This window comes from Leopardus geoffroyi, chromosome A1 (assembly GCF_018350155.1).
Source record: "Leopardus geoffroyi isolate Oge1 chromosome A1, O.geoffroyi_Oge1_pat1.0, whole genome shotgun sequence".
Lineage (NCBI taxonomy): Eukaryota > Metazoa > Chordata > Mammalia > Carnivora > Felidae > Leopardus > Leopardus geoffroyi.
Genome location: NC_059326.1, coordinates 210,022,543 through 210,048,617, shown reverse-complemented (window position 1 = coordinate 210,048,617; position 26,075 = coordinate 210,022,543). Strand labels below are relative to the sequence as shown.

General features: G+C 41.2%; 1 protein-coding gene across 1 annotated transcript in view; it reads left to right on the top strand.

Moving 5' to 3' along the window:
* The window catches only part of SLC1A3 (solute carrier family 1 member 3), a 78,861-nt gene extending 53,102 nt beyond the window's left edge, over nucleotides 1-25,759 (top strand). Inside the window, exons 4-10 of the mRNA XM_045440043.1 lie at nucleotides 7,646-7,850; nucleotides 10,655-10,697; nucleotides 13,888-14,180; nucleotides 16,913-17,146; nucleotides 17,718-17,912; nucleotides 21,108-21,242; nucleotides 23,514-25,759. Of these exons, the coding sequence (XP_045295999.1) occupies nucleotides 7,646-7,850; nucleotides 10,655-10,697; nucleotides 13,888-14,180; nucleotides 16,913-17,146; nucleotides 17,718-17,912; nucleotides 21,108-21,242; nucleotides 23,514-23,718 (1,310 nt within the window). The 3' untranslated portion in view covers nucleotides 23,719-25,759. The remainder of the gene's footprint in view (nucleotides 1-7,645; nucleotides 7,851-10,654; nucleotides 10,698-13,887; nucleotides 14,181-16,912; nucleotides 17,147-17,717; nucleotides 17,913-21,107; nucleotides 21,243-23,513) is intronic.
* The last annotated feature ends 316 nt before the right edge of the window (nucleotides 25,760-26,075 follow it).

Here is a 26,075-nt window from a genome sequence, read left to right as displayed (position 1 = left end):
ACGTTTCCCTTTTGCCTTTCCACACTTCATTTTACTAGTAAACTGTAGAACTCGAAGAAAGACTTTCGTTGACAGTTTTAAGGGTCGAATTAAAAATCAATTTGCCTGACAAATTATATGCCATCACAAGCAATAAATTTGTAAAGAAGCTTCCTTGTCATTCTCATGCAATATAACCTCATAAAATGAAGTGGTATTATAGGTGAATGAAATATGAAGTTTTGTGATATTATGAACAGCTACATGGGAAGGAAACTTTGGCCAAGGTGGAAACCCCTGGGAAGATACTTGTGATTTACTTGACTGTGAATTTCACAAAATTGTTCTCAGCTGTTTATAGAGGTGGTTTGACTCTTCTTCACTAAGAATCACCGATGAAAGTAAATGCCTCTTTGCTGAAAGTTGCCTGAAGCTAAATCTCTTCTCAAAAATGTCCCCTTCTTAACAACGTCTGCAGAATTTCTGTTCATTTCAACTGACCATATGTTAGAGATCAGCACCCTCGTCTCCTTCGTCTCCAGTAGCAAGATGACATACATTTTTGGGTGCTGTGGGCAGCCCAAGGTCATAGGAAGTGAAGATGACAACGACGGAGTCCTGACTCCTTTTTTAAACGTCTACTATTAACTGAATGGGGGCATCTACCAATGTTTGGAAGCTACTTTTTTTTTTTTACTAGAACCTACAAATAAAATACAAATCTATTCCTATTTGGGTGCCCCCTTCAAAAAAACAGGAAGAAAAGATACAAATGTATTTTATATTGGGACCTGGCCCCACACACACACACACACACACACACACACACAGCTAAAAAAAAATCCACAAAATAATACTTAACTTTATCACAGGCGACACCTTTAATATTTTCTATTCTGTCCTCTTTCACTATTGGAAAAAAATACTAGTCATAACCCACTGAATTGATTTCATGACCTGCATCATTAGCACTTGTCAGACCCCATCTCTCTCTTCCGTTCCCTTTTCTATGTTTATGTTTTCACTTATTCACTCGTTGTTCTGTTAATATGTGGACAGATAGGACTTCAGCAGTTACTTATCTAGGCTCATCTGCAAGACTGCATCATGTTAGTAAAAGATGGAAAATTATATAGGAGTGGGAGAGGAAGGGAAAGAGGAAGGGTGCTCCTGGTAGTGAATAGTAGAGGTGTGCCAGCCTTCCACCTTCCTGACCATCCCAGGGACACCTTGCTGTGAATGACCCCCCAGTTCTGGAAATGAAGCTCCCAGGTAACACTCAGCCACTCTTTCCCCACCAGATCTGTCTCTCCCTCTTCAAGATAGAATGAACCTCACTATTTTGGATTAGTTGGGGGAAGAGAAACTAAAATTGATGAATCAGAATTACAGAGTATTTTAAACAAAAAGCAACTTTAGTACTTGTAAGTCACAGTAACCTAACCTAAATGTTAAAAAAAAAAAAAAAAAAAATGTGTGTGGCCGCTACCCAGCATAACAACAATAACGGTGATAAGAATGATTATTCGAGTATTTATGGGATACCTTCCGGTGCAGGCACTGTTCTAGGCACTGAGGCTACATCAGTGAATAAAACAGATGGTTCTGCCTTCTTGGTACTAAAATTCTTGTAGAGAAAGACACATAATGATCATAACTAGCATTTATCAAGAAGCTGCTTTGTCTGGATTCTTTATATAAGTTTTCCCTAAGCTTGCAAATTTTACAAATATTATTAGCTTCTTGTCTAGATGAAATAGAGACTTAGAGAGGGCAAATAATACTTAGGGAATAGATTGCTTATTACTTATAAGCTTAATTAACAATAGCAGCTAACATTTGTTGAGTCCTTACTATGTGCCAGGCACTATGCTAAGTGCTTTCAATATGGAAGTCCCTTTAATGCCAATGAAAACCCAGTAAGGGAGCTTTCGTTATTCCCATACTACAGTTGAGGAAACTGAGGCTTACAGAGGCTTACAGAGGTCATATGCTACCAGAGCCAGAAGTGAAATCCAGGTCTTCTCATGTGAAAGCCTAAACTCTTAATCACTGAGCTATAATTTTTTTAAAAAAAGAATATGTTTCCAAAATACCTGAGGTTGGCCTTAAGCAGTTTGAACTATTGTTTAGTTACTTACTGGTTGTGATTCAAAAATTGTGATACAATCATTACCAACCTTTTCTAAGCTTTTATTGGAAAAAAAAAAAAAAAAAAAAGTCTTTTTAAAGATTCTTTGTCCCAGAACCTGTAGAATCGTAGAACTTTACTTTTAACTTTTTACTTTTTAAAGATTCTTTTAAAGATTCTTTTGTCCCAGAACCTGTAGAATCGTAGAACTTTACTTTTTTTTTCAACAAACTAGTCTGTAAAGGGGCCAGAAGGAAATACTTTAGGGAAGAAAAATTTAACATAGTTTTAGATTTAAAATGATTTACTTTATCCTTACTCCCCGCCCCTGCCAACCCCCTCCCTGCCTTTCCTCTGATCTTTTGGACCCTTTTGCTCACTCTCCTTTCAGAGGGTTCCAGCGTGCCCCTGCTCCACCAGTGGGTGGCTGCTTTATGACACAAGAGATCATTTTTCAATCTATAAATATGAAGTATTGTGCTCTTAGAATTTAACTTTCTTATTAACAATTCATCACCTTTAGTCTAATGACTATGGTACATGCTGGAGCTCATCCTTGGTTTCCTTGTTGTAAGTGTGCCCATTTTGAAATTCTAGGAGGATGGAGAACAGGCGGCTTTGATTAGATGAGTATTTGAGAAGCCCAGTGTGGAGAAGGAGTGCATCTAAAATAAAATAAAAACTGAAACAGACAATATTCCTGAATCAGCACTTACCATCCCCCAGCCTCTTCCGTTCTTTCTGGGCCTGATCCAGCAGCCCTGGAAGAACAATGAAACACCATGAGAATGAGTAGTAAGACAATTCATCACAGAAGTCTTCTTCCTTAAATTTCAGTTTTTAAAAGCAGAGACAGGAGTTATTGGGGGCAGTATAAAAAGACACATGAATGGATAAGACACAGATTTTTAGCAGATGGGAGAATAAAATCCATGCAAATAATAGAGCCTTGAGAATTGACATTATTTATATGTTATCCTTTATACTTGGCTTTATACATACTTCATTTATCCAAGAAGTCATACCAAATAATATACCAAAAGAAATCTAATTTACAACATAGACGTATAGAGTTCCACATACATATTTATGAAATACTCCCTCCCTCCTCCATCCCCCAAAACCATGAATTTGGTGCATGTTTGTTAATGTTAACTGATTACCAAAAGACTGTCTTTATAAACAAAGAGGTAAATGCGTATTTACCTATTTGCATTAAGAAACTCTTTTCTTCCTTCCTCTCTGTTCAAAGTGACTGCTGCCTAAAATACTCAGGTATCTGAAGCAAAGTCTTAATCTTCTACATTCTGAAAAACATCTTATTTGATCTCTTTTATTTTTTTAAGTGTTCATTTGTTTATTTTGAGAGAGAGCTCGAGCAGGAGGAGGGGCAGAGAGAGAGGTGAGAGAGAATCCCAAGCAGGCCCTGAGCCATCAGTGCAGAGGGCAGTGCGGGGCTCAAACTCACGAACTGAACCGTGATATCACAACCAGAGCTGAAATCAAGAGTAGGACCCCCAACTGAGTGAGCCACCCAGGAGCCCCTCGTTTGATCCCTTTTAGATGCTTACCTCATTGGTGAACATGTAATAGGCAGAAATGATCAATGGATTGCTATCTTGATGGCTGATTCTTGATGGGTCGGTTTTTAGAAAGGAAAATAAGATTCACATACCCACAGCCAGCAAGTATCCATGACCCTTTACATTCCATTAGAACATGCTCTTGGCTGCTTTTCTAGGAATGGTGAGAAATGTGTACTAATTGATTAATTCTCTAGCTAGTCCTTCCGTGACCAGTGTCACCCACTTCCTCTTAAGGTAGGGAATGCCGAATAACATGCCAGAGTGTCTCCACAGTTACCTACCTCCACAGAATTTTCCTCCAGCCAGTTGGCTCATCTCAACATTGAACCCAGATGCAAGAGAGTTAGAGAAAGCTAGCATGGATAACAAGCAAACGAAATGTGGGTGACTCCTCGCTTGTCCATAAGAAGAGAGGTATAGTGGAAAGAGTGATCCCTTGGGAGTGTGGGTTCGAATTCTGCTACTGCCATTTACTAGCTATGCAACACTGGACAAGTTACTTAATTTCTCTGACCTCCTGTATCTTTACCTTCGGAATGATATCAATGACATCTACAACATAGAGTTGACATGAAATTAGATGAATATCTGCCATTGATTGGGGGTGGGGTTTTGTGAGTAAGTTAGTGAATTAGCACCAAAGTTAATTCAAAATATATAAAGCATATAAACATAACAAACACGTCTTTATCATAAGAAGACCAGTCATGGTGCTTGTAGCAATTGTACGATATAGTATTTCTTGGGTTTCAAGAAGGTCTCAATTCTGATGGCAGAATTGCCATTCATAATAAAGATGTAAAGATGTCTTGAATGGGTCTGGTTTAGCTAAACCCAGCTCTAATGAAGAAAAAGAGAGCAGTTGAGATCATTATCTTTACTACTTGCTCAGGAATGTGTTTCTCAAATGTATGTTTAGACAAACGCATAGTTGTAACACAGTCCCATCAGTACCTACATACCCGAGTGACCTCCTGTCTCCCTTGCCCTGGTGCCTTTTACTTCCACATATTTTGAAATGACAAGGTTCAGTTAAAACTTTCCCTTTCCAAACATGTAGGGCACTTCCTGCCAGAGTTTCCTTTTCTACAAAGTGATTTAGTACTTTACCCTTGCCCCCAGATGATCTGACATGTGTGTATAGTCTCTGATGTAGAGCTTTGTCTCAGATTTCAGGAGGCTGGGGAACAGAGATGGTCACAGAGTTTGGGTAAGGGAGAGAAAGAGTGACACTGCCCATATTGGGTTTTGTCTTCCAGAGCTCGTCCTCCATTTTCCTGGTTCCACCAGTATCGGGGCTATTCCCTGCATGTGGCACACTGTCCACATCCGTCCTGCTTTTGCCCTCCTGACGGTGTGTGGCCTTGTCCCCAGTCCCCTTTAGTTTTACAAGCCTGTCTCAGGGGAAGGGGAATGGTCAGGGCTGGTGGGTGGTGAGGAGGAGATGGAGGACCAGGGGCAGAGGTGGGAAGGCCAAGCCCCCTTTTGGGAAAGGACCTACCTGGAGAATCGGCTAATGAAGACACTCCCCTCACCCCAACACATACACAACCCTCTTTCCTTGGCTGAAATAATAGCAGCTGTTGCTTTATCCTCTTTCAAAGGAAAAGGGCCAATATACAGAGATGGGTGAGGCCTCTCATTTGACTGTGGATTCTCCTTCTGGGCTCACTGCTAAAAAAATGCCTTGGTGGTTGTCTTCAGCTATTTCAGAATTTAAAAGTATGGAGAAAATACTTTTATATTGGTTTTCATTTTTAAATTAAAAAAAAAATCCTATAAATAATACTCATTTCTTTGAGTTGATAGCCTTGTAGCTGTGGATTCCGGGATAACTTCAACCCCTACCCCATGGTGGGAGGGAGGGAGATTTAAGCCCCCTCCTTTGTTTGCCACTTTGGTTTCCAGTGCTCTGCCTTGACCACTTAGCGCTCTCTCTGAATAGCTATAGGTCGGGAATAGTGGGCAGGAACGTCAGAGAAGCGTTGGCGTGAGAACGGAACAGCACTACAGAATAGAAGGCAAGAGGGAAAGAAAGCATCTCAGAGGAAGAAAATACTGCTGCCTGGTACCCCCTAGCAGAGATATCCGGCCTATTGTGCCCACACCACTTGCTGCAGAAGAATTTCAGGCTTCAGTGGTGACAAGCTCAGGCTATAATGGGCAAGAGAGCAGGCCCCTTCTGAGAGAAATTATTTCAGGCACAGGAAGCCAAAATATTTGAGATGTGATTCAGACCTGAGGATGAAAATGGTGGGACGGGACACTTTGAGAACAGATTGGCCCATTTTGAAGGTTGGTGAAAGTGTTGAAGTGGCATCATCTCAATAAATGGATACTCAGCCCTGGGTTTCTTGAAATGCATGGGGAGGAGAAGTTAAATTCATGCATTAAAGCCAAAGTTGGCCTTGTTGCAAGTGGTTTTCTCAGAGGCAGAAAGTACAGGAAGATTATTTACATAAAAGCAAAGTTCAAGTTCCCACTCCATTTTATTTGTTGTTAACTAAGACCTGAGACAGTCACTTAAGTGTTTTTAAATCTGTGTTACAGGTTGTTGTTAAAAATAAGAATGTATCATAAGCATAATAATAAGTGTTTATTATGAACGACAGGGTTCAAATACAAATGAAATTATAAATTGAAAGCTCTGGCCTCAATTCCCACATCAGCTCATTACCATTCTATCATGTTTTTTTGGGCAAACCCAGCCAGTTATCTGGCAACTGTGGATACTATTTTTTCCAATACTTTACCTTACTCTAAATATGTTGGTATGAACAGGGTCACTACCTAAAGATTGAACCACTATTAGAATCTGATACTGATCATTGGGATACAGTATAACCTTTTAATACAATTTATAAAAACACAATTTGAAATAGTAAAGAAAATAGTCCCAATTCATTATAATTGGATTGTACTATAATTGGATTTTAGAGTTTTAGTGCGATTCAGGAGGGGAAAGAAAGAAGAAAAGTGGGGAAATAGCTAATGAAACAGAAGAGCTCATATTATTATAATCTAATCTTCTGAGGGGTTTGTATCATTTCCAATTTTTTTCCATTCAAGAGGCATTAAGATGTGTTCCATTTGCTAGAGTAGTAAGGGAAATCTTGAAAGTCACGCCTCCTTTTTTACCTAGGATAACACCTCGCCTGAGGTAGACTTTGAAGAATGTCCTGAAAATAAGGGGGTGAAGATGTTTAACATGAGATGAGGTACTCCATGCCCAGGGGATGAGGTGGAAACATGAGAAGAACCCTACCAAAATAAAAAAAAATTTTTTTTTTTGTAATTTTGATGAGATGAAATGAAATGAAACCACAGAGAAACTGTTTGAGAACTTTGGCTTTCTTACATAATGTCTAATTTAAATGCAAGTTGAAGCTAAGTTAGTAGGTGATCAGAATAATGGCTTCAATTTTGCATAAAGACATCAAAAAAGAGCTCCCAAGTACTTATATAAAATAATAATTCTTGGAAGAATATTTAGTGCCAGTTAATCCTTGCGAGACACCACAGTGAGTTGAAATATGCTCAAGTTATCCTGCCAGAAAATTGTTCTAAGTAACTCTTCATCTACAGATACACACACGCTACTTGCTATGTACACTCATAGCCTCCCCATCCAGTAATAGCGTAGGAGACAATTTAAGGTCCCTTTCATATTATTAGAGAGCCATGTGAAATCAACTCTTGAGGCAAGAAAAGGGTGATCAGGTGTTTGCTGACACAGCTGATGACTAGCTATTCTATGGCACTTTTTTTTTTCACCTTTTATGATGCCTTGACTAAAAATGATGCCAAGTTCTCATAACTTATGTAAAATCCCATTGCCGGGTGGAATGAGGGCAGGGGGGTGTAGAAGGAAATACTGTTCCCGTTACCCTCCACTGGAGAATTCCTTGGACTGACTTCCTGAAAATCTCCTTCTGTTTGCCTTCACCAGGAATGGCGGCCCTAGATAGTAAGGCATCAGGGAAGATGGGAATGCGAGCTGTAGTCTATTACATGACTACGACCATCATTGCCGTGGTGATTGGCATAATCATTGTCATCATCATCCACCCCGGGAAAGGCACAAAGGAAAATATGCACAGAGAAGGCAAAATTGTACAAGTGACAGCTGCGGACGCCTTCCTGGACCTGATCAGGTACGTCCTTGCAAGCTCATCCTTTGGGTATGTTTTGACCACCCAACCCCTCATTTGGGGGAGCTAATCAAACCACAAAACAGGTGTCTAACTGAACCAGCCTTGCTAGGTTTTGCAATGAAGGTCACATCTTTACTTCTTTCTAATAGAAATTAAAGTAAATTTCTATTTTCTGATCTAATGGGAAAGAGGTGAGAAGAACAGAGAGAGGATATAGATTTTGAGTGCCCTGTTTTGAGGATTCACTGATCACTGATCACTCTGTTCTCTGATCACTCAGTTCTCCTTTCAGCTGTGCCACTTAGCTTGGAATATTAATAAGCCTTACCCTACTTTTTTCCAGTTTTGCTGTTTAAGGTTAGCTTGTGTTCAAGTATAGCCTGTGGATTGGACTCTTCTAATTTAGAATTTGTCATCTGTATCATCATCCATTATACACAACAATTTCTGTCCAGAAGGGACTTTAAAGATCATCTGGTCATACTTGTTCTAAGGTTTTCCTTTTATACCATTTATGAAGAAAGGATTTGGCAGAGCAGCAAGAAAAGATTAAAGGGTGGCTTCTTTGGCATTGTTTTGTATATAAACCATACACCGATTGCAAATGAGTCTTATCTGATTCTTGAAAGGGACTTGATGGCAGAGTCATCTCACACAGAACTGTGAAGTAAACCAAGGTTTGATCCTGACACCTTCCTGTTTGTTCTCTCTACACACCTTCGCTTGCATCAGTCAGATCCTGGCTGGAAGCATATTGCATATTCAAAAGGATCCCTGAGAGGGCTTTGCAAAGGTACAGACAGGGTTAAGGGAGCCTACAAGGGGTGGTAAGGCACCAGGGGACTGAAGGCAATAGGAAGGTGTTTTGTTGCCACCCCAGCTCTGAGGGGCAAAGGGAGGAATTCAGGAAGAGCTGTGGTCTTGGGAAAAGGCCCTGTGACAAGACTAATAGCTCTAATTTAGAGGGAGAGCACTGCTGCCCAACCTGTCAAAGAGAGAGCTGAAGAATGTGCATATCCACTTCCATGTCCCACTACCCTGTCATCTGTCGGCACATCCCACTGTACAAACCCAAAAGGAATCCAGAAGGCAAGAGAGCCCACGTGCTACAACCCAAGGGGCCAGACTCCCAGAGTACAGAGCAGGATGGAGAGTGGGTCTAGAAAGACAAATGGAAGATACCCCAGCACAGGCCTCTATATTTCCCACCTGCTTGGCATTCCTCCACCATGTAGCCTTCCCAACCTATCCTCCCCAAACCTGGCCCTTTCCTCCCTACTATAGAGCTTTCTTACAAAGTGACTGGTTTACCAATCCTAGATGCCTACCCCAAAGGGTCGCCCGTTGATCATCTTAAAGAAAGTCTTCGTAGGGACTTGATTTCACATGCCATCTCAAGGGATGGCTCTGTGGCAGGTAGATTTAGCAGAGATTTGAGCAACAAAGGCTCTCTTCAGCAGCACTTCTGAATTTCTACCATGAATGACTGTACCATCTGTTTGTAAGAACAACCCAGCCCCATAGATCCTCTTCTTAAAAGCCCTTTCTAGGAGTTAATCACAATTATCTGAAGGTAAGAAGCCATCCTATATAACATTATTTTATACCAAGTTGTTACCTGATAGCTATGATTTTATTTAGTTCAGAAAATTAATTAAGGCTTTTCACCATTTTTTCGTGAACTTTACCATTAGGTAGGGTAGGAGTATTTTATTATATTCTCTTTCTGTATAATTTCTACTCCTTGTTTAAAGAATTGGGATCTTGTCATCTCAATTCTGGTTGATCCATCTGAATGCTGTGTGTTTCTGCCTCTCCTTGCCCGCCCCACTGGTAGGCAGGTGTATGACTAACCTATCCCCACCCAGTCACTTGGCTTGAGCATTTTTCCTGAAATCTCCCAAACCCACATTTCTATCAAGATTTATAAAAACAGACTCACAGAGCATAGATAGGAAGGAAAAGCAAGTAGGATGGTCTAGGCAGTAAGAAGAAAGGGAATAGAGTTTTTAACCTTAAAATATGACTTCGATAGCACACAACTGCTGGGATCTCGGGCTCTGCAATTGCCTGGGCCGTGTCTCCTCCCACAGTCTTCAACCTTGGAGTCCGAATGATAGTTTAATCCAGTCTCCTCTTCAACAGATAAATCAACTAAAACCTGAATAGGTGCAGTGACTTGGCCAAGGTCACACAGCTGGTTAGAGACTCTCCGGCTAGATTGTTGTCCCTTGAACTCTACCATGAACTCAAACACTGCTCTGAGAAAGTGACAAACTTTGCCACATGTACCACAAGTTTAAGTTTTGTGGGCCATCTCCCTGTTGGTTACCAAGGAGCCTCAGAAGCTCCAGTAATTCAGAGTAAATATCCCATCCCCCAGAGGGCCTTCGGGAGGACTCTGTAGAGAACAAAATTCAGCAGTCTGACCATGGCATATGATTCAGAACATTCAGTCCCTGGACACATGGCACAAAACCAAAGTGGCCACTATTCAATAATACCTCAGTTTACCAGAACATGTGTAGCCAAAGCTGTTTCCATTCTCACTTTGGTTCTTCCTGGGAGCGGGATTTGAAGATACAATGATGAAGTGAAATATCCCATTGTCTGACAAAAGGACAGAGGAGTTGAATTTGAGATTTCCCTGGAAAATATGAACTACATGGGCCCCAACACCTTTCTTTTTTTCCCATATGCTACTTAGTTCAAAACAATCTTTACCTTAGACACAATGAAAAAGTGTTTAAGAAACAAACTTATTATTTGAGAACTTTTTCAAGTGACCATTATTTTCTTTGCAGGAATATGTTCCCTCCAAATCTGGTGGAAGCCTGCTTTAAACAGGTAAACACTCTACAGCCACTAATTCGCTTTTGAAATTCCTCTTTGGCATACCAAACAGAGTGGGACCTCCTTATCCATTTTGTTTTATTTTTTTTTTCCATTTCTCTGCAGTAAGAAACACTCTTTTGCCAACCAGATGGAAAGCACTAGGGTTTTCTGGGGGATCTGTAGGGTGTGGGGAGGTCTTACCCTGTACTAAAGGCTTATTAGTTACCAGGTACTAAATGTGTCGCATACGAATAGCTCATCGAGTCTCTGTTAATTGTTAAAAAGGCCAATCAGGAGACTCCCTCCCTCTTCTTGTCCCCACATTCCACACACAAAAGCCCACCAAGCAAACAAATTCTAGTAGAAAATACATTTACAATTTGCTTTAGACATTAGAGAGATTATTCAAGTTTCTGGGTTTAATGTAAAAAGTGAATGGGTTGTTTTTTTTAAAGTCTCCTAAGAGCCTTATGGATTCTATGTGCCAAGCACTAATGTTATATTCAGTCCTCACATGAATATGATGGGTATCATTGTCTTCATTTCATTGATGAGGAAACTCGTCTATGATAATTCAGGATTGTCTAATAGGCACAAGATCTTACAAGTAATAAATGGTAGATCCAGAATCCAAACGTACTGTGCTGACTCCAAATTCTATCCTCTTTCTGCTCCTACATTCTGCTTCCTGGAAAGGTTTGAGACACCTCCCTGGAGGCTATAGTGAGGTCCAGTTCCTTTTCCTTTTCACCCATATCCAAACAGTTCTTGGCTGTCTGTGTTGTGGATACAAATATACTTTGCTGCTAGGGATTAAAGTTCATTCTAACTTCACCTGAATAAAAAAAGCTTTGTGGCCCAAAACATTAAAAGGAAAACACTTAGACATTCTGGGTTAAATAATAGTTCCAAAACATTTCTCCAGATGGTGTTACTTGACCCTAGTTGTAATTCCCTAACCCTATCTGTAAAACAAACAAAATAAAACCCCAGCCTCGTGGAGGACTAAATTTTACACATACAAGTCACCCTTTGTCCCCCCACTTTTTAAAAATTTTGTTGACTATTTTTAATAGGTAATGTGTGCACATGCTGCAAGATTCAAACAGAATCCTTTCTTTAAAAAAAAGTTTAAGAAGCCCAAATTGAACTTTCTTTATTCAAAACCAACAATAACCATAAATAATAAACCCCTTTCAATCCAACAAGCCAACCCCAGCACCATGGGGCTGACTATTCCAGTTAGTCAGCTGGCACTGGACAACATCAAAAATGCTGATTTCTAGCAGCACCAGGAAAAGTGCAGACTTAAGCAGACTTATTGTATTTGGTTTGGGATTGCATTTACAGGATTTTGAAAGGGAAGCAAAAGTATCTTCCCAGATCTATTTGTCTTAGGCCAGAATGCAAACGAGGTTGCTATTTCTGTAGGCTACAAACTGTGTCTAAGGGGAAAGAGTTGGAGGCTTAGGAAAGGCTGACCAGGACTGGAAATCTACCCTAGACAATCCATAAAATGCATAAGCATCCTGATGAAATAGAGATTTGAGAGTTGACGGGAATAGGACACCAAAAGGGCCAGTTTCTTTGCTACTTAGAATTACAAGCAGTATCACTGGTTGTTCAGAGATGTGTCCACAGTATTGACAGCTGGCTGTCCTTGTTTGAGAATAGTGGTTTCCTATTGGACAAAAAAGTCTCCCATTCACTCGTGGTAGAGAAATGGCCCAGCACTTCATGTACAGCTGTGAGAACCAGTCAACATCCTTACATTATTACTCTCCCTGATCCTTGACTACCATCAACACAAAGGCCAGGAATTCTGCTCTCTTTAAAATCATAGATGGATGGGCTTAATTGTTTTATATGGTCACAATCATATGCTCACATCTTCTGTCTGGGGCATCTATGCAGAAGCTATTGGGAAAACACCATATCTTGAATACGAAGAGAAATTCCTTTATTGACCTGAGAGTTAAGTTGTCATCCTCAGCTATTAATGAAACATCTATTCTTAAGAATAATATTATCAGAAGTGCCTAGAAGACCTTTGTTGGGGAATTTTTAAATTGTTTTAAATTTTGTTAAGTTTTTAAGTTAATTCCAGTTTAGTTAACGTACAGTGTTTATTAGTTTCAGGTATACAATATAGTGATTCAACAATTCTATACATTATTCAATGCTCATCATGATAAATTCTCTCTTTAATTCCCATCACCTATTTAATCCATCCTCCCACCTACCTCCTCTCTGGTAACCACCAGTTTGTTCTCCATAGTTAAGAGTCTGTCTCTTGGTTTCTCTCTCTCTCTCTTTTCCCTTTGTTCATTTATTTTGTTTCTTAAATTCCACATATGAATAAAATCATATGGTATTTGTCTTTCTCTGACTGACTTATGTCACCTAGCATTATACCTCTAGCTCCATCCATGTTGTTGCAAATAGCAAGATTTCATTCTTTTTATGGTTGAGTAATATTCCATTGTATATATGTACCCCACATCTTCTTTATCCATTCATCAGTCAACAGTCACATGGGCTGCTTTTATAATTTGGCCATTGTAAATAATGCTGCTATAAACATTGGGGTGCATATGGGATTTAAAAATTTTGCTATTCAATGAAATCCCCAGCTAAGTCTAGTCCCTAAAGGGTTTTGTTATTGAGCACCAGTAGCCAATAGTAGTGTAGTACTTTAAAATTTACAAGATGTTCTCATATATTCTGCTCAATTTGATCATCACAACAACCCTGTGAGGTAGAACCACCACAGTTCTTTCTGTTTCACAGCTGCAGAACATGAGCTGAAGGATGTTCAGTGATTTGTCCATGATCCCATAGCATGATCCTATAGACAAAGGGACTATTGTGAATATTTGGATTTATATTTCTTAAAAGCCCATTATAGTCATTTTATTAGGGTTTCAAAAAAAAAAAAAAAAAACCCTACTTCAACGTCTTCAGCCAGATACCTCTTTCCTGTTAAGATATGCTTTCTATTTGAGTGCGTGTGTGTCTGTCTGTGCTGAGGAACTGGTAGGGGTTCGTCACAGATTAGATGGATAGATGATAGATACCTTCTATAACACTATTATCTGAATGCAAGGTATTGTATATGATTATAGAAAATTTGGACAACAGAAAAGTTAAAAACAGAAAACAAAAATCACCTTTAATCCCTGTTGTGCCTTTTCTTTTAAAGTTTAAAACCAACTATGAGAAGAGAAGCTTTAAAGTGCCCATCCAGTCCAATGAAACACTTGTGAGCGCCGTGATAAACAATGTGTCGGAGGCCATGGAGACTCTTACAAGGATCACAGAGGAGCTGGTCCCAGTTCCAGGGTCTGTGAATGGGGTCAATGCCCTTGGACTAGTTGTCTTCTCCATGTGCTTTGGATTTGTGATTGGAAACATGAAAGAGCAGGGGCAAGCCCTGAGAGAGTTCTTTGATTCTCTTAACGAAGCCATCATGAGATTGGTAGCAGTGATAATGTGGTACGTATTTCCATTGGCTACATATGCTGTATCCAGATGCTTATTACCATCAACATGTGTTCTGTACTGAGGAAGATGCCACCAGGCAGGATAGCCAATCGCAACAATTCCACGTGGGTAAACACAAGAAAATCAATGATTTTCTGGGCCTGTAGTGGCCTTGAACCTGTCTGCAAGCCTCTCTTAATAAGTTTGCTTCCTTGTTTTTGAAAGGTGTCTCTTCACTCCGGTGCTGATGGGATCCCATTCCTCATTCCTTCAGTTTATATCTATTTAGTCTATATCTATTCAATATATGTTCATTAAGTGTCTACTATATGCCAAGCATATAATGCCAGGCACTCTGGACATAGCAATGAAGAAAACAGACGAGGATGTCCTAGAGCTTATATTCTTTTAAGGGACATAGAAAATAAACACACAAATCCACCACGTGCTTTAGTAACAAATACTGTGAAAAAAGAAATAAAACAGCAGATTTTCTTTTGTGTGATCTGATATGATAAAAGGCAACTGGGGAAGAAGCATAAAATTTGCCTTGGGTGGTTTGGATGGTGCACAAAAGCCTCTGAGGAGGTGACTTTGTTGCTAAGATCTGACTGACTAGGAGAAGCTAGCCGTTCAAAGTGCCAGGGGAAGAGCATTCCCAGTGGAGGAAAAAGCAAACATAGAGGCCCCTTGACCTTCAGAAAAAGTGAGATTGCCTCTCCTCCGTTTCAGCCCTAAGAAAGAGACATCAAATGGCAATTTGGTGGACCGCCTGAAGGACTCATGGGAAGCATTATAGAATGCCAATCCACAGTTTATAACAAAACTTCCTTCAAATAAAGTTGAGAGTAGGGTACAAATGAAAACACTAAATCTGCAAAGGAACATTGACCTTGGAAAGTAAATTCTCGCCAGCTGGGAGAGAACCGTTTGATTGGTTTAGGCCTCATGTAGGGGTTACTTTCCCTTTGGCCTTTATTTTTAATCCAGACTCCTTCTTGGCACTGGAGGGACGGAGGCATCCATTTCTAAGAAAAGCCCTCGCCAACATGATTAAAAATATCCTTTGTCTTTATTGCCTCCAAAGCCCAGAGAAATCCATTTTTCAGGAGCTTGTACGAGGTGGATGTGAACTTGGGCACGAAGACTGATCAGAATGTGGTCTCCACAGGAGCCCTTGATTGAAATCCTGGGGCCCCTCCTTTGAAATCCTGGCAGAGCTGAAAGTGGACATTTATCTTCATATTATGAAAATGCCTCCACCTTTCACCTCTTTTATGAAAGAAGCCCATTCAAGGCTGCTGAATGAACCTCACATGTAGCTTTTCTAGCTGTACATTTGCGTGCACATTCAGCCTTGAGTTATTACATTTCTGAAAACAGGTACTCTTATAATTTCCTGGCCTGTGTTTTTAAAGGACGTTTAAAAGAAGCATTGTATTTTTCAACTTGAAATAAGACCTCCACAGTTCCCAGCAGACCCTTCTTCTTCAGGGTGATTGGCCCCTCTGTTTTTGGTAACATGAGTTTGGGCGTAGTTCACTGCATACATCAAAGGGAGTTGAAAGCAGGGCAGAGGGATCTTGATGCAACAGGGGTTGCTATACATACAAGTTGTTTTGTGTCTCGTTTGTTCATTCTTGCCAGGCTACAGGGGAAGATCACAAATGTCAGTAGCAGCAGGTGGGTGACAATTACTTAACTAGAACATCTGTAACCTGATCGTGGTGGTACCTGCATACACATTGTTAATTTGAATAGCTTTGGATTGATTATATGGTTGCCTTCGATCTGTGGGAAATGGTACTAGTTTTCCATTGCCACTATAACATGAAATTTACTCAGTAAATTTATTTAAAAGCTGATTTGAAGACTAATACTGAGTGATAGTGTAAGTGGTATGTAATATGGGGAAAAAGTAACAAAAACGGACTTTGATTAAGAGAGATGACTGCAAATCTAAAACACTGAAATGGCATTGTGTGTGTCTTGCTTTAAGCTGGAACGCAGGCTCTGATGTGGGAAACCCTCCCAAAGTCTGGATATTGGTTCAGTGGATTCTGGCTGTGCAGGGTACTTAGAAAGAGAACAAAAGGCAGGGGGAGTTGGGTGGCATCTGAGGACCGCAAAAGTGACTCAGATGAGGTGAAAGGAGAATGATCTAGAAAAAGAGGTGAAAAAAAAAAAAAAAACAAAACAAAACAAAAAAATAAAAACCCCACAAAACCTCTGTACCTGTCTTTTATCATAGGCTAAGGAGAAAAAAAAAAAAATGTGGCCTAGCAAAATTCTGAGAGGAAAGCCTGATTATGCGCTATTTATATTTAAATTTATATTTAAAAAAAAAAAAGAAAAGGGGCGCCTGGGTGGCTCAGTCATTTGAGCATCCGATTTCAGCTCAGGTCCTGATCTCCTGGTCCATGAGTTGGAGCCCCACATCCAGCTCCATGCTGACAGCTCAGAGCCTGGAGCCTGCTTTTGATTCTATGTCTCCCTCTCTCTCTCTCTGCCCCTCCCCCACTCATGCCATGTCTACCCCCCTCCTTCTCTCTCTCTCTCTCTCTCTCAAAAATAAATAAATAAATTTTAAAGAAAAGAAGTTCACAGTTTCTGCAAGTTCTAATAGTCTCCTGGGCACAAAAAGTGTGGAAATAACCCTCACGTTTTCTTGTCACGTGGTAGTTTCTTTGGAATAGCTCATTGGAGATCAGGCTTCCGACTGTGCGTATGTTGCTTCTACATAGGTACGCCCCTCTGGGCATCCTCTTCCTGATTGCAGGGAAAATTGTTGAGATGGAAGACATGGGAGTGATTGGGGGGCAGCTTGCCATGTACACAGTGACGGTCATCGTCGGCCTGCTCATTCACGCAGTCATTGTCCTGCCCCTCCTCTACTTCTTGGTAACTCGGAAAAACCCTTGGGTTTTTATTGGAGGGTTGCTGCAGGCACTCATCACAGCTCTAGGAACCTCGTCCAGGTATGTATGGATATATGTGTGGCTTATTCCTATCAAGAAATGTAGCTCAAACTTAACTTTAATCCAGAACCCTGGGGGACAGAAGGGGGGGGCAGGGGGTGCGGTTCTGGGTTTTACACTTCCAGGCATATGATTTGGCCTTTTCACTCAGGTGCTAATCAGACCTAGTTGGGATTGAGGGAATGGTTGGCTCTCCTTTGGGGAGACAAACACATCAGCTATTCCCTTCCTGCCCACTGTCATCTCTCTCTTCCAGTTGACCTTTGCCTGAGGGAAAGATGGCAGAGTCACTCGGCACAGGCCATGAGGATAGGGGATAATCACAAGTGATGCCTCACAGAAGAACCCAGGAGCAGGAGAGCTGCAAATAACCCAGTGAGGGGACCCACACTGTTGCTAACCCTAATCCCCTATTTATACAAGTGCTGACTTAGTTCCCTTTAAATTAGGACATGGGAGAGGAAGGAACTCTGTCCAAAGTACCAAACACAGGGTCATGGTCTAAACCATCTGGACGATCAGCTGACACACCTTTTTTTTTTTTTTTTTTTTTTTTTTTTACCATTCTCAGTTCTGCTACCCTACCCATCACCTTCAAGTGCTTGGAAGAGAACAATGGTGTGGACAAACGAGTCACCAGATTTGTGCTCCCAGTGGGGGCAACCATTAACATGGATGGGACTGCACTCTATGAGGCTTTGGCTGCCATTTTCATCGCTCAAGTTAACAACTTTGAGCTGAACTTTGGACAGATTATTACAATCAGGTATGAGGAAAGTTCTACACAACATTTGCTTAAGAATGACTTTACATGATGAGACAGTGATCAGGGATTGGATAAAGAAACTTGTTGGAAAGCAGATCATACATAAACCGGAGGTTGGGGTTTGTGGCAATAGCTTTACTTTTGATATTTAGATATTTTTATTAGTTTTTTTAAATTACAGATGTACACATTTATTAATAATGAAATTCTAATAATATAGAAATGTAGATAGTAAGAAGTGTAACTTACCTGCCACTATCACCCCCCCCCATCTTTCCATAGGTGACCACTGTTAATGTTTGGGGTACAAAAACCATTTCTTGTGCCTAGACACACACACACACACACACACACACACTTTTTTTGTAATTAATGGAATCATACCATGCATACTGCTTGCCACTGGATTGATTTATTTATCAATGTACCATTGATAAAACATCTAACTCTTTTAAAATCTACAGAATATGGGGTGCCTGGGTGGCTCCGTGGGTTAAGTGGCCGACTTCAGGTCAGGTCATGATCTCACGGTTCGTGAGTTCAAGCCCCACGTCGGGCTCTGTGCTGACAGCTCAGAGCCTGGAGCCTGCTTTGGATTCTGTGTCTACCTCTCTCTCTGCCCCTCCCCTGCTCGTGCTCAGTCTCATTCTCTCTCTCTCTCTCTCCCAAAAATAAATCAAAACATTAAAAAAAATTTTTTTAATAAAAAAAATTTAAAAAAATAAAAATAAAATCTACAGAATACATAGTATGGATATTTCTTTTTTAAAAATGTTAGATTATACTTCAGTTTTAAATAGCATTAAAATGCATTAGCTTTTACTGACAGTATTAAAAAAATACACTTGAAAAACTGGATTAACATTTTCTCTTGGGTTAATTTTTAGGCACTATAAAATAGAGGAGAGGCCACATGCACAAATAGATTGAGAATTTTATTTCCGTGGACTATTTTTTAACTATTACATTTGAGGTATCTGGTGAAAGGTAATTTTCCTTTCCACACCTTCCCCTAATTTTTTAGTTTCCTTCTCCAGAGGCAACCACTGTGGCTTGCTAATTTCTTTTATATTCTTCTGGCACTAGCCCATGCATATCCACGTGCATATGGATTGTAACCCCCCATTTTTACTCATTCACAGTCAGTTATGCACAACAGACCAATAAGTGACTGCAAGAGAGACTCACAATCCAGATCAGACCCTCCTCTTCAGAGTGTGTGTGTGTGTGTGTGTGTGTGTGCGCGCGCGCGCGCGCGTGCGTGTGTGAATTATTATCAGCAATTTGTTTTGGATATCAAAATAGTTTTTTTCACTTTTCATTATAAAAACTATCTTACAAATGGGAAAGTTGAAATAAAATGATGACAGACATCTACCCAAATCCAACGATTAACATTTTACCATTTTTTGCCTCTTTCTCTGCCTTCATTACATTTCACATATACAGAGTCCAACATAGATCTCCTGACAATAAGAGTCATTTTCTACATAACCACAATAGTAGGAATCTTTAAAATACTTCCAGAATACCCACTCTGTATCCAAATTTCCCCAGTTGCCCCAAAAATATCTTGTGTAGCTTTTTCCCCTAGACCACAATATAATCCATATCTATGGCTTGCATTTGGTTTTTATGTCATTTTAGTCTGTTTTCAATCTCTCAATTCCCCCACCTTTTGTGTGTGTGCACACATATGTCTATTTGGAAATAAGTTATGTTAGACTCCATATATATGTTTTGAGTTACTGGAAAATAATAATAGTCGTAGGATGCGTGATGATTAAAAAATGAGGCCGATCATGGCCAGAAGTGAGTGGCCTGGGGGTTCTGGGAGGCCTGAGCACAGTCTGACCACACTGGGACTGGGAGGTCAGTATCTCAGCTCACCATAACCTATTCTTGGGCATACTCTGGTATACTGGTTGAAAATCCCTGAGTTATAAACAAAGGTTCAGTTGCATGTGACAGAGTAAAGAAATAATAATAACAATAAGAGTGACTTCAAGACAGAACTGCATTTTTTCCTCATGTGGAACAGCTCTGTTCCACAAAGCCCTCAAGGCTGGTAGGTGTTTTACAGTGTAAGGGACTGGGGTGTCGTTTCCATCATCTCTGGGGTGTCACCCTCATCCAAGTGGTCCAGGATGGCTTATCATCACCTCCAAATCTTAGCCACTGGGAAGAGGAGGAGGGCATAGTGTGCAAAGTACTTGGTCACTTTCATCCGTATTTCATTGGCCAGAACTTAAGCTCCAAGGGAGGCTGGGAAATGCAGTCTTCATTCTGAACAGCCATTTACCAACTAAATACTCTAGTGCCACAGAAGAGGGACAATATGAGGGAACCATATAGTCTCCTCCACAGACGTACTGCTTCATTAATTCCACTTTATATCTAGGTAATACTTTACTATTTATAAAACATTTTCCACAGTGTCACATCAGCCTGAATCAAATAGGTATTTAACAGAGTCCTAGACAGGTTGTATGCCTTACAAATCAGGTCTACACTGCCTCTGTAAAAAATATTTATAGTCATACAGAACTTTGTTCATAAATCATTTGCTTTTGCATTAATAACTTTGATTTGTTTTTCTGACCACATTAACCTTGCAAGTTCAGTAACTTTACAATCCTCTACTTGGACAGAATTATTGGAAACAAATTGTTATTGTAACTATGCAGTCTTTTAGACCTTGGAAAATATTTTCAGGTATGTGCAAAAGTACATAGCTACCAATTTCTTCATTTAAAAATGGCTGTAGTTGGGGCGCCTGGGTGGCTCAGTCGGTTAAGCGTCCGACTTCGGCTCAGGTCATGATCTCACCGTCTGTGAGTTCAAGCCCCGCGTCGGGCTCTGTGCTGACAGCTCGGAGCCTGGAGCCTGCTGCGGATTCTGTGACTCCCTCTCTCTCTGACCCTCCCCCGTTCATGCTCTGTCTCTCTCTGTCTCAAAAATAAATAAACGTTAAAAATAAAATAAAATTAAAAAAAAAAGAACCTCTTCATAAATACTGGTTAACGTTATTGTTAGCTCCGCGGGTTTTTTACACTCTCATCTGAAGGTTTCTAAAGCACGTCCTCTTCTGTTAACTTGGCAAGTCAGACATGGCCGCTGTGCATGGTTTTTCCGGGGCCTATCATTTGGGGAGATGTGTACAAATGTTTTACGTTTGGGGAATTCTTTTAACAGCATCACAGCCACAGCCGCCAGTATCGGGGCAGCTGGGATTCCTCAGGCGGGCCTGGTCACCATGGTCATCGTGCTGACATCCGTGGGCCTGCCCACCGACGACATCACGCTCATCATCGCCGTGGACTGGTTTCTGTGAGTATGCTCCGACTGCCTCCCGGCTTGCTGTCGCAGGGACCCCCTCTGTCTTCCTAAGGAAACTGGCAGCTGGGCACTCCCGCCAAAAGGGCTCCAAGAGCAGGGGCAGCTTGGCGTGTAATTGAATTGTCCTCACCGCCTGGTCCCTGCCCTTATCTGGAGGCCAAGTCCCAGACGCCAAGCGCTCTCGCTCCCTTATCAGCCCAGGGGGCACATCTGGCAACTACACTTCTCACTCCATAAAGCCATCCGGCGATTGGGAAACCGGCTGTCTGAAAGCCGACATAAATCAGCAAGGCATTTTCTGAATTGCACAACACGTCCCCGTGGTGGTGAGAACAGAACTACAGGCCCCACACACTGGCTCAGGCCCTTTTCCTTGTGCTTCCCATTCCAATGGCGTAATGCAGCACAGATGTGCGCGTCCGAACCCAGCGGGGAGAGGGGCAGCCGTGCAGTGGGAGAACTAGTGAAGCAGAAATGACTTTTGGCTCTGGGGAAAAGGCACCCCCCATCCCCTCAGACCCTAATTTGGGGGGCCCAGCCCTCTCTCATGTTCCCCTCACCCTTCCAGCTGACATTATCTGCCTCTTTTCTCTCATAAATTCCCTTTCCATTGCAAAAACATCTTTTCACAGGCTGCCCAAAGCCAATGCCTAGAAGGACACAGTAGATGCTGGAGTCAACTGTATGTTGTCTTCACTAGAAGGGTCACGAGGAGCTGACGGGTGTGCTCAAGGCACGATAGGTGGCAGCAGGGTAGGCAGTTGAGAGCATGAGTCCCACAGTCACTTGGATCTGTTTGCATCCCAGCCCGGTGTGACATTGGGCAGCCTCACCAGCCACCCCAGTTTCCACCTCTATAAAATGGAGATGATAATGCCATCCACCACCCCCTGGGGCTGCGAGGATTAACTGCAATGATGCACAGAAAGCATTCAGCCCACTGTTGGGCCCACGGTTGGCACTCAACTCCTTGAGGACTTTTATAGTGTAAAACTGTGATTCTCAAAGCTTTTAGCCTCAGGACCCCTTTATACTTAAAAACTACTGAGGATCCCAAAAGTTTTTATCTATATGGATTCTATCAATATTTATCATATTAGGAAAACAGACAGTTTTTTAATTTTTTTATGCTTTTACTTTATTTTTGAGAGAGAGACAGAGTGCGAGCGGAGGAGGCACGGAAAGAGAGGGAGACGTAGAATCCAAAGCAGCCTCCAGGCCCTGAGCTGTCCGCACAGAGCCTGACTCGGGGCTTGAAGTCATAGACCATGAGATCATGACCTGAGCTGAAGTTGGATGCTTAACTGACTGAGCCCCCCAGGCGCCCCGAAAACAGATATTTTTAAGTGCTAAATTCATTTAAAGGTTATAATAATAAATTCATTACATCTTAACATAAATAATATTTTTGCAAAAAAATGTCATTTACCAAACTAAAAATTTTGGGAAAAGAATGATGCCCTTTTATTTTATTTTTGGAAATCTCCTTAGTGTCTGGCTTAATGCAAGACAGCTGGGGTCTCCTAACTGCTTCTGCATTGAATCTGTTGTGGTATCTTTTGTGTTATGTTGTAGTCTTTACAAAACCCCACTAGGCTTTCATGAAAAAATGAGAACAAAAAAGGGCAAATAACATCTAGCATTATCACGAAAATAGTTTTTGGGGCATCTGGGTGGCTCAGTTGGCTAAGCATCTGGGTAGGCTCAGGTCATGATTTCATGGTGGGTGAGTTCGAGCCCCAAATCGGGCTCACTGCTGTCAGCTCAGAGCCTGTTTTCGGATCCTCTGTCCCCCTCTCTCTCTCTGCCCCTCCCTGTTCGTGCTCTCCCCTCTCTCTGTCTCTCTCAAAAATAAATTAACATTAAAAAATAAAATAAAATAGTTTTGACCACAGGCACCCCCAGGGGTCTCTGGATCACACTTTGAGAACCGCGGATATAAAGGAAGGTGAATTGTAGGAAAGAGAGGCAACGAGAAATGTTAAATAAAAGGAGAAAGGGAAGGGTCATTACCCACTGTTAGGACTGGAACTAGTAAGTATGAAGTAAGTATGTAGATTGGTAATCTATATATCCTTATAACTTTTAGTAACTACTATTATAAATATTATGTGTATTATGTGATGTTGCAATTGGTGGATACACCAAGCAGAATTTTAAAAAGATGCCTCTAAAGACTTAGCAGCCGGTTCACAATATGAGCTGAGATCACATGATGTTCACAGGAGCCCCGTTTTTCCTCCCCCACACCCACACCCCCAGGGACCGCCTACGCACCACCACCAACGTGCTGGGAGATTCTCTTGGAGCCGGCATTGTGGAGCACTTGTCAAGACACGAACTGAAGAACCGAGACGTAGAAATGGGTAACTCGGTCATCGAAGAGAATGAAATGAAGAAACCCTATCAGCTGATTGCCCAGGAAAGCGAAAGTGAGAAACCCATGGACAGTGAAACCAAGATGTAGACTAACACACAAAATGCTTTCTTGAGCAGCAGGTGTTTGCAAACCATTGTAAAATGTTTCCATCTCGTTACAACTCATTCTGTCCAGTAAGCCCCTTACCTCCCTTGTCCTGCGTAATACACTGATAGGATTGGGAAGTATTCATCCAAAAACAAGGGAGGATTTTGCGAGTCGGATCAGATCTTACAAGTTTATGTGGCACACAAAACTGTAAATGTGGTTCTTTTATAAGGTAGAGAGTCAAACAAATAGTAGGCTAAAACATGCTTTTAAATCAACCTGCAAAGTTTAAAAATCCTTCAGAATACAATTCAGTTTTAGTATCAAAACAAAACAACTTGATAAACCACAATCGGTTATCAAATGGGACAGTAGAAGGGTTTGTTCCCCTTTCTCTGCCGATTTGTGTTTTGATTTTATTAATAGCAAGACAATATGAATACTCACCTAGTGCACCTATGAGGAGGCACATAAAAGTGAAATTTCCATGTGGCCATGGGCACGTTACATCTCCTCTAGGCCTCAGTGTTCTCATCCGTAAAATCAAATGAGTTCCCCAGATGCCTTTATGGTCTCTTCTAGCCCAAACATCCTGTGACATCACGAAGAGCCTCCCCTCTATTTTCCCTTCGAACATCCTGTCCCAAGCAGGTATGATTCCATGGACCATGGGACTTTCAGAAAGGACGTTTACTAGGAATGAACATTTCTAAGTAGGGGACGGATGGCTGTGCGGTTTAACCAGGTCCTGTGGCCAGAATATCAGTCATGCAAGTCACCAGGCTGGAGGCCATTTCGGGAGCGGAATTATTCACGAAACTCTGCTCGGTCCTTCCCAGTACGGGAAATAGGCCCTTCTTTCCTATTCTTCCCAAACCGAAGGGACTTCTCTGGGCACGATGTCTCCCACCACTCCTCAACTGACTATGGACATTTAGGAAGTAAAATGTAAGACGAGCAACTAGCAGGCATGCTGATAGTCTTACTACGGAACACTAAAGAGCCAGGTAGGAAAGAACGGAGCATGGTTGACGTTACACAGGGGATTTTGAGACACCAAGATTTATAGATGATCTTTAAGGAAGAATTTAAAAGGAGAGGTTCTTTCTTTTTTTTTTTTTTAACCTGAAACACTTTGTCTCTTCAGTTCAAAATCATCCCCCAAGGAGGTCCGCATATGAAAATATGAGGTCACTTCTTATATATAAAGAAGTCAAATGAATGAGCTCTCTCTCTAATAGAGGTCCGTGAGCTGGGTGGGTGGTCTCTTATTTGAAAAAAGTTTTTGCCTATAATCAGAAGTTCTTAGAATAAGAGAAACAAGATATTTCTTTGTGTAAGAATTCCACATACCAAGTCATTCAAACCCTTCGGCCGGAGTGGGGTTTGGTTTTATTTTGTTTGTGTCCCTGAGAGAAATGGTAGAAGATGAATCAGTATAAAGACACGGTCAATGGGGTTCCAAGAAAAAAACAGCAGGGGCATTAGTTTCAGGCGAGGCAGCTCCCAGGTTTAGAGGAGATTAATTTTTTACCCCCTAAGGAGTATTCATTCAAAGACATGAAGTGGGAACTGTCAGACAATACCAGCTGTGTTGGAGTCTCTGACCGAAAATGGTGAAGAATGGGTTTAATTATGCTAACAGACTGGATATCTAGACATACACCCTCTGATATACAGTTAGAGACATTTTTTCTAGAGATCGTGAGCATCACGTGTGTACAAAAGTTAACGTTAGGCTGTGGTGGAATAACCATTTAATGCCGAGGCCTTATTTGGGAGATACACTCTGAAAGTTAATGTACATGGCTGTCGTCTCACGACACCAGTAGAGCAAAAATTAATCATGTCAAATTAATTCTGTTATGCCGTGTGATCTTTTTTTTTTAATACTAACCATTTCTTATGGAAAGTAAATCCTCTAGGACGATCCTCTCGCCAGCCCATCACAGGCTCTGCATATAACATGCACCCCGTGTGGACTGAGAAACATTACTTTGTAGATGTATTTTCAATAAAGAAAAAAAATAGTTTTACATTATAATTTTGTATGTTGTTGTTATTCCCATAACGTTCCCATTCATGGAAGTATTGCAGTAAGCTCAGGGCAATGCCGGGAAGGGATCCCCTCCAGATCTCTGTAGGTTTTTACTAGGCAAAAGCTTGGGAGGACCAGCTGGGGGAGCCAGTCACAAGAAAATGAGGAAGGACGCCTGCTCTCCCGCCCAAGTCCTAGAACTAGGCTTGGTGAGGGAAGCACTTTGCAGTAACAGCCCGCCCCTTACTTGTCCACATAAATTTCTCAGAGAAATTGAATCATTTCCACGTGGGGATTAGAAAAGTGTAATGCCACCGTT